At 39.2% G+C, this 15,775-nt stretch overlaps 2 protein-coding genes across 5 annotated transcripts in view; both read right to left on the reverse strand.

The window, feature by feature from the left end:
* The window catches only part of ankrd12 (ankyrin repeat domain 12), a 35,056-nt gene extending 30,357 nt beyond the window's left edge, over nucleotides 1-4,699 (reverse strand). The window contains exon 1 of one of the 4 annotated variants that reach the window (XM_019268898.2): nucleotides 4,446-4,699. The gene's annotated coding sequence lies outside the window, so the exon portion shown is untranslated. Of the gene's footprint in view, nucleotides 1-4,037; nucleotides 4,422-4,445 lie in introns of those variants that run through there. The other 3 variants (XM_019268899.2, XM_027289998.1, XM_027289995.1) reach the window with 3 other exon arrangements.
* A 2,256-nt stretch (nucleotides 4,700-6,955) lies between these two features.
* On the reverse strand, nucleotides 6,956-14,822 carry ndufv2 (NADH:ubiquinone oxidoreductase core subunit V2). Its single transcript, XM_019268902.2, has 8 exons — nucleotides 14,671-14,822; nucleotides 12,549-12,611; nucleotides 11,084-11,146; nucleotides 10,111-10,227; nucleotides 9,819-9,987; nucleotides 9,327-9,436; nucleotides 7,222-7,298; nucleotides 6,956-7,134 (listed from the first exon to the last, which is right to left on the reverse strand). The coding sequence occupies exons 1-8, from the start codon at nucleotides 14,710-14,712 to the stop codon at nucleotides 7,041-7,043; spliced, it is 735 nt and encodes a 244-aa protein (XP_019124447.1). The 5' UTR covers nucleotides 14,713-14,822; the 3' UTR covers nucleotides 6,956-7,040.
* Between the last annotated feature and the right edge of the window lie 953 nt (nucleotides 14,823-15,775).

A 15,775-nucleotide genomic window follows, 5' to 3' on the forward strand; every position in this document is an offset into this window, starting at 1 on the left:
CTGTCGATCAAATCATTCATGAATTATTAATTTATGCTCTGCGCCACAGATTATACGCCATCAGACTACATCATGACAGAAAGAAACGTGAATAGTTAGACATCAAGAGGAAAACCAGACCAACTGGAAAACTAGGTTTTGAAAAGGAACATGTCACGATACAGTAGCTAGTTAAATTTCTGATTTTTGATCATCCGGCTACGAGGCAGTTTAGTGTGAAGATCGTTCCATCAAACCAAATGCTCCCAACTCCTCTCCAAGTCATCCCAACACAATGGCAAGAATGTGTTATACCATGTGAGAAACTGTGTAATAAAAACAAAATGTGATGCCTGAGAGGAAGAAGGAGGGCTAACACCGAAAGAAAAGGATTTGGAAGAGCAACAAAAACGAGATCGAAATGAGAGGGTCAAGGAAACCCTGATACAAACGACAAGGACGTCAAAATCACCACATCCACACCAAAAAACTGCTCTATCACAGAATAACAGACCGACTGTTGACAGCCAGTCAAGGTCAACCAATATTTGGCCATTGGCTGTTGTCAAATTCACCCTCTGTGGTGTGCGTGGAGATTTAATGACGGCAGTCAAAGACACGTACTTTAATGTTTTAGTAGTTACAGCACAGTGTGCCACTGTTTGTTGTAATATCACATTAAAATGCAATATGATCTGATATGATTATTGAGGCCATTAAAACAGACAAAGAAAAGAGTCTGTAATGACGGATAGTGGCAGCCGTACAAATAAACTCGACATGGCTTCAATGTTTTGGTCTCCGTCGATCAATTTCACATATACTGTAAGTAAGCAGTATGTTTAACCACACGTACAGTGTGACAACATAATGCAATCAGATCGGTGCTGTAATAAAAACTACCTCTGTCGGAGAAGTATTGGTTAACACGTTAGCCACGTAGCAATGTGACATACATCGATGATGCGCGTGGAACCCGGTGGAGGTGCCAGACCTACAGTGCGAGCAAAGGTACGGTAAAGCAGAAAGTACCAATCCAGAAAGCAAGAGATGAATTTAGTTCTCGTCTGGAGCCAATATAATATTTGTGGTAAGTGCTCATTGTTTCAGATTCGTGATTTACAGTCGAATAAAAGCTGTCTATTTACATTTTTAAAAACAACAACAACAAATGTACCTTTTCTCTGGTGTAGCTGAAGTGACAGTCCAATAACGGTCAGTAAAATAAAGTTTGTTTAGTCTGCGTCACATATTTTCCTAAGAATTATGAGAGAAAACATGATACATATATTTGTGCAACATGTATCACAATATTAGCTGGACAAAAACGGTAAAATATACGCTAAAAAGAGACCGGATTATGTATAAATTAATGCCATACTATAAAGAGCGTTCAGTTGTGCAGAGGTTTGTATAGAGGCTTAGAGGTGTGTGTGTTTCCTCAGGGCTTAGATCAGGAAAATATTGGTACACCTGACGAAAAGTTGTCCAGGAGGAAATGTGTTGAATTAAGTATCATATGATTTTTAAACTTCCCTGCACGGTGCCTAAGAACTTCAACTGTTTCCTGCACACACACACACACACACACGCACACACACACACAACAGTGCTGTCATTTCAATGTCAAACACCGGTACGCCGGCAGAAGATTGTACTGTCAGAAAGCCGAACATTTCAGAATGACTGCAGAAAATAAAAAGGATACACCTCGGCCTCAATGACGCAACAAAAAAAAAAGAAAAAAGAAAGAAGGTACTGCGGTACTGACGCCAGAGTAACCATAACGCACTGCAAGGAACTGTATGGTGATCTGCTGCAATATCAGTTATTTGTCCTAACCCTATTCTCACACTGTGGGGCAGCCAAATCACCATCTGATGCATCCTCAGCTGCCAGATAAACAGGATCTTTATCCCTTCTCGTGTCCTTTTTGTTTTGGACCTGCAGTTGAGCATTGAGATATTAACACAAACTAATCATGGACAGTAAAAGAATACTGATAAAAACTATGTGGCAAAGTGGCACATTAACACAAAGCTTGCTAATCCCACCACACGTAATTAACGACGAACTGGCTGTGCAGACCATCCATCGTGGCAAGCAGACACTGTGCTTACACCTGATACACTGCTACGATAATAAGAGACGAATTAAATATATTTATAACGCAGTCTGGAGTCTCTGCACTGTCAGAGCAATGACTTGCAACATTTCTGTTCTTGTAGTGCCGATAGAAAAAGGCAAGCCAGTAAATGCATTTGTAATTACAGCAACTGTGCATCATTTTCTGGTCGATTTTACAGGTGGGAAGTGCTTCAGATTAGTAATGTGAAAATATGGAGGACTGAAAGTATGCAGGCTGACTACATTAACACAATTTCATCAATGAGTGCCTCCTCTCGGTTTAAGATGTGACGATGAGTGAAACGACCAAGTACAGCTTTTAGTTTTAGTCGAAATGAAACCTCACAAAACTCTCCGTCTTCCATGGTACTTTGACAGCCGTACCTAGGCGGTACCTAACAGATGTGCTGCATACAGACAGTGACAGGTCAAATGTCAGATACAGAGGCCAAAAAGTGTTGCTGAATTTTTTTTGTGTTTAGAAGAGAAACATTTTTGATCTCAGCATATAAACCTTGTTTCCTTGAGATCAATGAGTTGATTAAATAATCACACAGCAACTGCGGCATGTTTTCCTGTGTATTGTTGTTCTTTTTGAGCATCACCGTTGATGTGATCACAGCAACAGAAAGGCAAATTATTCTCTTGTGATCGCAAAAAGCCTGTAAAGTCGAGAGCACAATATAATTATTTTATAATGGAGGAAAACATTAAAATAATTACTGTGGAAAGGGATTTCCTGGCTATTTCTAGCAGTTTTTCTTATTTCGATAAACATTTTTTATATAATTTTCTATTTGCATAGCTGTTTGAGTCCAATTTAAATTCAAATGTATCTTTATAGGTCTAATTTTAATGTATGTTTACTGTCTTATGCTGCTACTGGATGCCTGAATTTCCCTTAAGATTAATAATCTATCTCAGCATATTTGTACATTTACAGACAACCCTCTCCTTATATATAAAAGACATAAAATATATTTCACATCTAACAAAGACTGCTGTATTTGGAGTCCTGGGTGAATTTAGTGTTTATACCATTTGTCCTGTTGTCCTTTCAGTGATCGTCATTCATGTGTGTCAAACGTGTTATAACTCCCCTCACAAAATATTCCTCCAGTGCAAGAAAATGCATGCACAAGATGAACAGCACTGAAAACACTGGCACATTTTCCACACATTTGGTACTGCCTGCTGTGTGAGGGAGGTTATTTGAGCGTCATTAGAGTGTTTACCTTATTCACTTTAGGTATTTTAAATATATAAAGGTTGCCGTTTTGTTGCTTCAGAGCTGCTCGTTGCACGGACAGCCATCTAAAAAAAACAAAACAGGCAGCTTTTGTATCAGGCAACACCCCCCCTCCAAGATGTCACAGTCATCGGGCTGGGAGGCGCAACGCTGCTGGTTATTCAAGCTATGCTAGTTCCTTGTGTGAATTAGCGAATCATAACTCTATATTTGACACTTTAATTTCATAACTACTGCAATTACAACTGCGCTCGGGTGTAAATAAAGTGTGTGGCGTTGGATGGTTGCAGACAAAACACGCCACCCAGCCTCATGGTAATGTCGCTGCCTTCAATGCACAGACAGCAATATGTTGTTGAGCGCTAAAAAAAAAAAAAAACTTGGCTATGGTTAGTAAACATAACGAGCTCACGTTTCGTTAACGTTAAGGCGGTCCCCGTGTGAGCACGTCTGCTGTGTAAACGCAACCAACAGCGGCTAACATAAAACGCTATTAAACGCTCGTTTGTTTGTTTTTATGTTTTTATGTAAGTGATAATATTTAACACGAGAGCACAGCACAGCCCGAGACAAAAGCCCACTGCAGCCCCTTTCGCTGCCCTCACAACGTTCACCCTCCTCCTCCTCCTGCAAGCGCTTAATCTTAGCTAGCTAGCTTCGTTTCACACACACACACACTCACAGCTTTAGCCTGGCTTGGCTTGGCTCGGCTCGGTTGGGGCTAACACACTCACTTAGCTCACTCCTGTTCGCCTCCTCTCTCTCTCTCTCTCGTATCCGCAAATAAAAATATTTAAAATTTTTAAAAAACGGTAAAATAACGGCTGATTTTGAAAAAAAAAAAAAGAATTCTAAGCTCGCGACGAGAAAGTGTGGCAACGCACGTGGCACACAACTATTACCAAAAGCCCACGCAGACACACAACGTTCCATTTTGGCACGTTAAACGTTAGCCGAACGTTAGCTGCGCTCGCGCTGTAGAACTTAGCCAGATGGTGGCTACTAGCGTTAACTGGGATTTTCAAGCCCTCCGTGATCCGCGGGGCAATGAAACAACAACACTTTTCTTTTTTTTCTTTTCTTTTCTTACCTTCACGCTGGGTTTCACACGCTCCCGCAGACTCATTCAAGGTCCGGAGCCTATAATAAGGTGAATATTGCACAATATAAACAGTTATTTCCTAAATATTGGGGGACGTTAACCGTAGCCTACGGCTGTGTGACGTTCATCGCTGGGTTTGAAAACATCCCAGCCGTTCGTTCGTCGCCCGTCCGTCCTCCCTCCTGGAGAAAAGCCTAGCAAAACATGCAAGCGTCGCTCCCATTGGTCGAGACGCAGGTCACGTGACGAGCCCTGAGAGCCCCCACCGAGCTTATAAGGTCTCTCCGTCTTGCTGGATAGACTGAGCTAGGTATGTGTGAAAAAAAACAAAACAACAAAAAAACGTTTGTTTTTATCGACGCTGTGAGTGAACCCGCACCTCTAACGATAAGTGTATTATCTACGCTTTTATGTTTCGTCGCGTTTTGGCGTGTGTAACATCCGTTGGTGGCTTTTTATTCAAAGCGTGTGAATCTGGGACCGAGAAACAGTAATGGACACTTGACGTCATCTTTTCCGCTGCTGTGTTGCGGTCAGTGGGAACTTTCTCGAAGATCACGGCTGAGGTTAACTCAGGAATGACGGCTCCTTTGCTTTAATGTGAGCATTGCTTACGTAGCTTAGCCACAATTTAATTAAAACAACTTAATCGCGGTGATTCGACCCCTTTTTTTTCTCCCCCAAGCCCGCCAACTCATTGTATCGGCCAGCTTTGAAATCGGTTGCGCAGTGACATTTGCATCATGGTGTAATACCTCTAGCGCGCATGCGTCACGATGCATAATATTGTATGTTGCAGAGCAGGCTTAAAAGTCGCAAGAGGAAACCGGAGAGTGGGGGAGGGGCACCGGCTAGACACGAAAACACCACCGGGGCGTGATGGAAGTGACAGGAGCAGTTGTAGGAAGGAAGGCTGTGTGTTGAAGCCAGCAGGGTTTATCATACAAGAGCTTAACCTCACAGATATCTGGTCAAAATGTGAACCTAAGGTGGCTCTGATTACATTTTTGGCATGCACAAGTGCCAGTTTTAATACATGCACATGCTGATTAGTAAGTTGTTTTTGTTTTAAATTAAATTTAAATTGTAGAAATCAGAATTTTAAATTCAACATATTTTCAGTTTATCATTTAGAAATATCTAATTATTCACAGTTAAATTTCTCTTTGGATATTTGAAATTGCAGAAAATATTTTAATTCAGTCAAACTAATATGTGATTGATTCGACATAATTACAGGTAATTCAGACTAAAATTATATATACTTTAGATATGTCTTCTTTCTTTGTGACCATGTTTGTATTAAATTATTTTTATTTTAGAGGTTGGACCAGTATGTAAACATTATATGTGATTATACTTACACGTGATGAATGCACGATTCTTCCAGGACTCATTTGTACGTACAGACAGGTGACAAATTAAAGGGAAAACCTACAAAACACGTGCCACCAGATCAGCTTCAGTGTCTCTGAACATCGTTCTTGGTGTTGTGTGGTGTTTTAATGATGGTCGTGGTCGTCTTAACACGTCAGTCCAAAATCTCCAGAGGAGACCACACAGACAATTCATTCATACTCATCAAACCATTCAGTGACCCCTCGCGCTCTATGGGAGCTATATTGTCATCACGGAAGAAACCAGGATAGGAATGTTTAATCACAGGATGACTGATGTGCAGAGACACTTCTTTCTTACAAGATAAATACCACCCTTCAGTAACAGCAGTTACAGTTTCAGGCCTGTACCGTTCTCTTCGTGTACGCCACACATGCGCGTGCCCACTTGTTGAGAATACGGTGACTCATCTGAGCGTATCACATCTCAGTGGACCAGTGCAGACGGTTTTGCACCACTGAACTCTCAAATGTGCATTCATCTTAGTAATGAGTTCATGCATTAGAACTATTATAAATCTCTGTGTGAATGTTGATGGACTGTTCTTGGCGACAGTCACTTTTAATACAATTTACTGTCTCATAGATCTTAACGCAGATGTCTCTGTTCCTATTGAAACTCAAGCCGGCTGAGCAGCTCACATAGGTCTGTTCCTCTTCTTGATCCAGATACAAAATCAGAATCAACTAGCGTTTTTATACCACAGAGCATGATTGGATGTTAATTGCTACCACGCAGCACACCTGTGTGTGACCATTTGTGATGTTTCTCGGCTCGTTTATCAGGTTTTTCCACTCGTCTCATACCGTATGATCGATAGTCAAGTTAAGCCCCTGTATAAGCTTGTCAGAGAAGGCTGTCACTAGCACTGACAATGGACTCACGTGACATAAGCTTCTTTTGTTTTACAGCACGGCGTCATGTGGTAAAGCCGAGTGATACTTAAAATGACGTGGTATTTCATTAAAAAGACTGTTAAAGAATCATTTTGGTCCTTTAACTGCTTTAAATCCCTAAGAGCAGGAAGAGACATTCAAGGTTATTAATGATTTTAGTTTCATTCATAGTTAAATTGTCAAGTGACACACTGACATCTAGAGCGTAGGTACATGAACAATTTATTTACACAATATGTTTGAGTTAAACATAATATCAGCTTCAGGGACGAGTTGTGTTTGAAAATGTCTACAGGTCAGCTCTGACGCCAAAGCCCGGTCCTGTAGGAGGCTCTGTCAGAGAAGTCAGTCCACCTGCAGGCTCGCATGAAAAACGTCCGTTCCTGTAGAAGAAAGAAAAAGAAAAATCAGTTAAAAAAAATGCAATCTTTTAGTACGTTCTACTATTCCTCATGGTATTTTGTACATACCTGGGCCCAGGCGGAGGAACTCTGCCCGCTTTTAGCTCATCAATAATGTCCTCCATGTCCTTTGGTGTGAGGTCCTCCTGGAAACAAGATAAAAGAAGGATGAATGAAAAGACAGCAGGACAGTGCAGACTGCTGTTTTTATTGTTTAGTGGTCTAATGCTGGATTATTAAATTCTTAATGGGAAAATGTTAGGAGCAAATACTACTTTTATAATCTTGCAAGGAGCTTAAGATGATTAGAACTAATTCAAGAAAAGCAATCATCAGCTTTTAGACTATAAAAGCAGCTTTTATGCTCAATCACAATGACCAGATTTGCTGAATAATAACCGTTCTCAAATTTCTAAATAGACGTGCTGTCAGGAATAAAATAACTCTGCACTGTGATGATTTCTGCTTCCAAAACTGACATTGGATATCATAATAGGCAGTGTGTTGTCCAATTATTTCTTGTTTGGTAAAAATCACATTATTCAGTATTAGAGGGCTAAATGTTAACATCATATCCCATAGATAAAATACTCAGCTCAAGTTCACATCATTAAACAACTTTATGGTTTCCTAACTTCAGTTCTAAAGAGGTTAAAGGACCAGTGTGTATGTTTTAGGGCTGAATAATATTAATAATAATGTTTTAATTCGTGTGTCATCACCTGAAACAGACAAACCAAACACTGGCTCTACTAGATGGGGCCTGTCGTGTTTTAGCCACCATAAAGTCTCTTAGATACACTTGGGAAAAGTGAAGTGAGGTGAGAGGTGGTTGCAATTTACGTCCTCACTGCTAGATGCTACTAAATCATACACACTGGACCTTTAAAACTTATTTAAATCTGTGTTTTAACCCAGGCTAAAAAAAGCTTTTTTTGTCATGTTGGAGTCTTCTCCAACAACACTTGCATTAAAAAGAGCTCAGGTTGCATTATTTTGTGTTTAAAGTGTATAAAGAATATTGTGTCTGCGGTCCATGTTTAGCAGCCACAAAAGACACAAGCTTGTTGAATAAATGTGTATATATATGTACGTATGAATAAATCACAAAGACTGCAATCATTTCCGAGTGCTAATTATTCACACAAAATGCTGAACTCAGTGCTACCTTACTCTTGGCGTTAACACACTGTACCTTTTCTGCCTCTAATGATCACACCTCAGCGATGCGAGGCGTTGGAGAGAAGTCCTCTTTTCTCAGTCGTATTTACTTTAATTGGGTCATTCACTTGTGCTCAGCTTGCAATAACTAAATCCCCCCCTCGGCAACTCGGTGCAGAATTAGTATCCGATAATGTTTAACCACAAATCCACAAAGCAAAGTGTTCATATCACATCTGGCTTGTGAAGTTTTTCCAGACTGAGGTCACGGATGAGACAAAAGTTCTTATTTCAGCCACATTATTAGTCACCTCCCCAGTTGCATTTGTTCTTAAGCCTTATAAGTTTGGACTGTACCACATAGGGTTGCGAATTCTGGGAATTTGGAAACTTTCCATGGGAGTTAACGTGCATTTATGGGAATAAAACAGGAACCTACAAATTGAAGGTTGGCCATTAACAGGGAATAGTTGGGGAAAATATATTTTAGCATAATCTTGACTAAAACAAACAGATTTCATGCAAGTACACCTGAACATCTGTACTATGCACAAAGCACATGTGCACACAGAGACTACTGAAGCCACATCCTCCAACATTTGAGCTTGTGGACGACATAATATTGTCCAACAAACTAATAAAACTTGATAAAGTTTTACTTACAAATAAACCTGTTGAAATGTTTATTATTTTGCATGGATGTCTGCTTATGACAAAAAATAAATATATATTTGTGTTTGGATGTGATACAGTTCATTTGAATTACCCCCAATCTCCAGTTAATTCCCATAAAATTCCCCATCTTAACTTCCCATGGAAAGTTTCTGAAAATTTACCAGAAATTTCCCCCCCCCTTTGCAACCCTAGTACCACACCTGCACTAGCTTCCAAAGGGGGGGAAATACAGTCAGCACTCCGGAGATGAAACTCTCCGCAGAACTAATTTTTAACCTTATTTTGTTAATTTCGTTAGAACGCTCACATACATCTGCACAGAGTCATCAAACACTCACATAATAGTCGTCATTGATCTGGACCATCGGAGCGTTCACACAGGCGCCCAAGCATTCCACTTCTAATAGCGTGAACATCTTGTCTGCAGTAGTCTCTCCACCTTTAATACCTGTGGCAACACAAACGAAGACATGCTTCATATTTGGCTAATCTCCCCTGACAAGCTGCAGGTTATGTTACTGAAACAACACATATTTTTAACTCGAGCGAGATCGCCTGACATTACACAGCTGTAACAGTATACGTGACTTATAACAAGGTGCTCTATTCAACGCCGCACAGGCTGAAGTAGGTTAGCGCTCGTCTGGCTTCATTTCAGCCTTTTATGTTTTCTTGTTTTGCTGCGACAGCTCACTGCCGTTTGAATCACGGAGACAGCTGTATATTTACATGTCTGTTTATCTCTAACGTACACAATAAACATAAAACAATGTTCTCATCTTATTGTTTTCGTCTGTTCGTTGGCTGAGAAAAATGGGAAAATGTCTCACCCAGTTTTTTTTGGATGGTCTCCAGGATGCTGTCTGAGTTGCAGAGCATGCAGGGTGTTGTTGTGCAGATCTGAATAAAGTACTTTCCCACGGGCTTACGCAGGTACATCGTATAGAATGTCGCTACTTCGTACACCCTCATCGGAGCGATTTCCAGCACCTCGGCGACCTAAACGTAAAACAAAGAACGAGGTTACGCGACACCTAAGACATAATGGTGTTGTTTAGTCCTCCATAAAAGTGTTGTCCAACTAGCGTCACACAGCTGTGACACATTAGAGGAGCACCATGCCTTGTTCATGGCGGAGACGGGGAGCCATCCATGTTGCCTCTGGGCTACATCCAGCACTGGGAGGGTGGCTGCCTGCTTGTGTCCAACAGGGTACATGGAAATAATCGCCTCAATCCTCTGCAGACGGTGGGAAAAACACATCACATGAATCATTGCATTCCTCTTTTATTTCAACAATTAGAGCAACTGAAGATATCAAACAATGCTCATACAGAACTGTTACCTGCATCTATTGACTGACATCAGCTATAAAAAGTAATATTAATGTGACAAAACTAGATTTATTCAATTAAACTTGATCAATACATCGGTAGATTTTAATTAAGACATGATGCAGAAGATATTTGGAGTCATTTAGATCTATTAATGAGTTTCTATGTGTTTTATGTGTATAGGTATCTATAATTATTACATTTTTATTAAAAACCTAAATAATAATGATAATAACTAAGAATAATTTACTGGCACAGAGAGCTAAAGTTTATTGTTCAACTGTAAAACATCCTGCCTTCATTTCACATCTTTATCACAAGTGTTTGATAACCATGTCTGAGCAATCGTTGCACAAAATGTGTTTATTTCTATATAATGAATCTCTGTTAATATATCGATGTCAGAATTATTTATTCCCAGCTATAGCTAGTATTGGTCGTGCTCTAAACTCTCTAAAGATAATAAAAACACATAGTCTTGGTCATAATGATCAGATTTTACTGAATATTACAGCTGTAAATACCCATTTAACAAAATATAGATTTCAAAACAGTATCATGTTTTAGCTTTTTAGATATAAACGGATTTGGAAAATTCCTCGTCAAACAGGCTTGAAAGATAATAACAGTAAACAGGAGTAACGTGCAAATCGTGACTAGCCAACACAGGTGCAAATATATCAGATATTGGCACTGACTTCAAATAAACTAACAGCTGTGCGTCCCCTCAATGTACCTCTGAGCACAGACGGCAAACAAACCTTTTTGCTCTCCTCGGTGAACTCGAATGGAGTATCGGCGTTGTTGTCAGGAGTATCTCTGTGCTGAAACACAAAGACAACAGTGTTAACATTGTTTACACCAACAGTATAATTATCCATAGTCATTTTCAGTGACATTTATCAGCCACGTTATATTAAATCCTGTTCAGAAGCGCTCAAAAAAATGTGAAGCTGTTATTAAATTTTAGAGGGCTTATGAGCAGCATCTAATAGTATGTGATCAACCCATCCTGTAAGCCCTGAGGGGAAAACATGTGCAGCTATCAGACCATAGGAAAGACTTAACGCAGATAACAATTCCTTCTGCTTCTGCGCACACTGCCCCCTTGTGAGCAGCAAACAAGCTTTGTACAATTAAGAAAAAGAACAACTTTAAATGTAACGATGTTTAAAGTTAAACATGTCGGTGCTGATTGAAGACGATCGGTTTAAAGGCAATTCAGCTTTCCACAAATGGCACATTTAAAAACACCGTCACTGTCGAGGGACGATGAAACCATGGCATGTTTCCATTACATCAAAATATCACCCGTGATGTTTTTGTTGTGGCTCTAATAAGCTCTGAAGGCTGCTCACGGGATGAATTAAGAGCTTTTGGAAAACGGATGCCTTCGGGATTGTTTCGACAAAAACAGAACCACAAACAACGCTGCTGAGTTAAGCATAATTAATTCACAATTATAATAACCAGGTACTACAATTAATAAAATCCAACCGACTTAAGTTTGCGGATGTGAAAGATAATTTGTTAATATTATTGAGTAAAACAGGATGAAGAATAATTAAGTCAGATGGAGTCAATCTCCCAGATGTGGAATACAATGAATCGTTTAAATGTACTAATTTAGAAGTTAGTTAATACAACAAAGTATATGAATATATTCCACACTGTACGATTACGAAAGTAAAGAAGTAATGGACTGATACTGATACACAAGGTCTCTATTACAGCATGACTGAAGAGGTCAAAATGAGGCCGATTAACAGTGATACAGATCACCATGAAGAAATATGTGCTGCAACATGTCCTCGGCACAGTTTTGTAAAAGCAGTTCCTGATTTAAAGGACAAATGTTTTGGATTTTGTTGCATCTAACAGTGTAGTTGCCAATTAAAGACCCCTCGCCTCACACTCCCCTTCCTAGGAGAAACTGAGGTGGAGGTGAAATGTGCAAAAATGCTAAACGCACAATCTACAGCCAGTGTTTAGTTTTAGGTGATTTTACACAGATGAAAACATTTCTTATATTAAATTTCTGACATACTCTTTAAATACAGCCCCCTAAATCTTCCAAACGGGTCCTTTAAGAGCTCGAATAACACCTGACCACATTAATCCATTAACTTTACCATTTACCTCACACACCTCACCGTAATCAATTAAATTAATAACCAATTATAAACTTCACGTCTCCTAACTTTGGCAAAAGAAACTGTAACTCACCACAAAGATGCCGCCAGCTCCAGCACGCGCAGCAGACCGATGCAGATTCCTGACCTGCCTGGCCTGCAAATGCAGAGAGAAAGAAGACAGATAAAATAGCTAGTTTCACATTACATTTACATTTAGTCATTTAGCTGAGGCTTTTATCTAAAGTGACTTATGAAACAAGGAAGTTTTGTATGAAATCATAGTGTAGTGAGAAACAGCTTTCTTAAATGAAGAAGCTGAATCTGAAAGAGCTGGTAAAAGGTCAATTTAAACAGAACAAGAAATGTAATGCTGTCATTCATTTTACATCATTTGTACTCAGACAGAATCATCAACATCATATATATCCTGATAAACCACAACAGAATTAACAGCTCAATTAAAAACATACAAATCTGTCCGTTCTCTTCATGGTTTGTGAAAAGGTTTTGATCATCACATGAGCACTGGTTTGTGTTGACTTCAGATGTATACATCTAAATAAATGATCCTCACAATCTCACACACGTGTCTGATTTCAGTAACACACTTCAGGGGTATAAATACAACTCATAGATTAGTTTATATGTGTTGTGGAGAAATTGCTGAAGTCAAAGGTCAATGGTGAGGTCAGGAAGGAAGAAAGTGTTCCTCTGATGTCTCATGCTGTATTATTTATGACGCTTGATCAAGGAGAATTAGAGACACTCTCAAAGTTCATCAGAAGTGCCTGAGTTGGTTCTGCCCAACTCATCCCGATGGATCGACTTTAAACCCCAAGATAACATCAGAAATACTACACGCCCAGAATTAGTCAAAGAGAATGTTTTTACCCATGCAGGTGTTATTGTCAGCACATTCTAGTCTGGAGACACAGATTGGAATGTCAACAACAAGCTTTCTATTATGTCTAGGAAGGCAGCAACAGGTCTCTTCGACCCTGGACACCACAGTGTTGAGATAGACTGGCACCTACTGTTCCCAACCAAAGCCAAACAACTAATACTGCCGAGGACCTCAAGGCCCACACGTGACCTCGTGTAACCTAAGGAAAGAAAACTCCCTAACAGTGTATAGATTAAATTTCTCTGCACATTTAATTTCTCTGTATATGTTTACATTAAATCCAGATTTATTTTATAGGTTAATTTTAATGCATGTTTACGTGTTTTTATCTATCCTCGATGTACTGACTTGCATCTTTATAGTACAGTATAAAACAGTATAAATACAGCATAGATTAGTTTTTATATAAATTAGATTTCTCTGCACATTTAAATTTCTTTGCACATGTTCAAGTCCAGATTAATCTATCCTCGATGTACTGACTTGCGACTTTATAGTACAGTATAAAACAGTATAAGAAACAGTATAAATACAGCATAGATTAGTTTATATATAAATTAATTTCTTTGCACGTGTTTAAGTTCAAATCCAGATTCATCTTATAGATTAGTTTTAATGCATGTTTACATGTTTTTATCTATCCTTGATGTACTGACTTGCATCTTTATGTGACACTCATTACTGCAGATAGAGTATAAAACAGCATAAATACAGCATAGACTAGTTTTTATATAAATTAGATTTCTCTGCACATTTAAATTTCTTTGCACAAGTCCAGATTCATCTTACAGGTTAACTTTAATGCATGTTTACATGTTTTATCTATCCTTAAATGTAGATGCAGATGCAGATAGATGGGATCATTTATCATTTTTAAATATTATAGCTATTATTATAGTTTGTTAGGCACTTTTATCAGTGTCCACTGACCTCCAGGTCTCTGTACACCGAGTGGAAATAAAGGTTTCTCACTCAGTGCCAACATGTCATGTTGTACAAATACAGAGCTAACAACAAGTTACGTGTCGGAACAGACACTCTGTGCTGGTTAATGTCACACAAACAAACACACTAGAGCTGGTTTTAATGTGTGGTTGCTCGTGTGCAGAGTAAATTCACCTTGCAGACGTCTGACAGCAGGAAGCTAAAGTAGCTAGCATGCTAATGTAACGTTATATAGCGTCTTAGCTTAGCTTAGCTTAGCTTAGCTTAGCTTGCCCTTGTGAAGAGTCACCGCGTCTCCTCTCCAAATAAACAAACACAGGATTTAAATCATCACCAGGAACGATGGAGAATATCACAATCTTACCGTCTGCGACACCGCGGAGCGAACAGCGGCAGACAGAAACATCGTGGCGGTGTTAAAGTTCTGGTCCCGGTTCGCTAGCAAACTGTGGACGGGACGTCAACAGCCGGGATGGGGTCCTTGCGTGAGATGTGACGTCAGCGCGTCAGATCTACGTACGTGCGTGCGTACGTGCGTATCTGAATCGATCCCAGAGTGAAACATGAGATTTCTCCTGTGTTATGTAACCTGTGTTTACCGAGGACAATCATAAAATAATGTTTTAATGACACATTATAACTGTTATAATAATTCAATGTAATACTTTTTTTCATTTATTTATTTAATGGGACCATGTACAGTATTAAACATAAACATAAATGATTACATTTGATGTACTGCACCAGCTTACAGCTACTTTTCATCTGCAGTCCCTTCAGGAGACACAATTAAAACATATTACAGCACAATAACAAACAGTACAAAGCAAAAAACACACAGGACACATAATACAAAATACTACACACAATAGCACATAACATACATCTACAATGTCAGTGGCTACAGACCTGAGTATCCTTTAGCAGACTTTTTAATTTGGTTTTTAAATGTACTGATGGAGCTGCAGCTCTTTATATCATCAGGTAGGGCATTCCACCGAGTTGTGGCTTTCACAGAGAAGGCTGATTGCCCAAATGCAGAGAAATGGTATGGTACAATCTCTTACAGAGTATACACAAATTCATGTAGTGGAGGAGGGGCTAAACCATTTAAAATTTTATAAACAATTATTGGATATGTTCAAAAATAATGCTACAAAGTGGTTCTTAGTAAAGCAACAACAATTTATGGAGAAGCTCAACAGGACAAAAGCAAAATCTGTACACAGGGCCCATATATCTCCCTCTCACAACTCTAATGCATCTCCATTGTAAAAACAAACTGGTAGTCCGACACAGCAGTTTTGTCAGGTCAGTCATAGGGCAGCAAATGAATAAGATTCTGTCTATTAACAGTGATAATAAACCTTACATCTAAGGCTCAGTGGCAAAGGGTTTTATTTGAATATGTTGACTATTTGGCATGTAAACTGCCACAGTAACAATGGTGGCTTTCGTAAAAAACATGG

The sequence above is a fragment of the Larimichthys crocea genome, chromosome II (genome assembly GCF_000972845.2).
Source record: "Larimichthys crocea isolate SSNF chromosome II, L_crocea_2.0, whole genome shotgun sequence".
Taxonomy (NCBI): domain Eukaryota; kingdom Metazoa; phylum Chordata; class Actinopteri; family Sciaenidae; genus Larimichthys; species Larimichthys crocea.

What these genes read in the sequence shown, in the direction of transcription:
- ndufv2 (XM_019268902.2), bottom strand. Translation starts at nt 14,712, where the DNA reads ATGTTTCTGTCTGCCGCTGTTCGCTCCGCGGTGTCGCAGACG. An exon ending in GAGCTGGCGGCATCTTTGTG is followed by an intron (nt 11,147 to 12,548) that starts GTGAGTTACAGT and finishes TTTGTGTTTCAG; the next exon opens with CACAGAGATACTCCTGACAA. An exon ending in AGATCAATGACGACTATTAT is followed by an intron (nt 7,299 to 9,326) that starts GTGAGTGTTTGA and finishes TCTTGTTTCCAG; the next exon opens with GAGGACCTCACACCAAAGGA.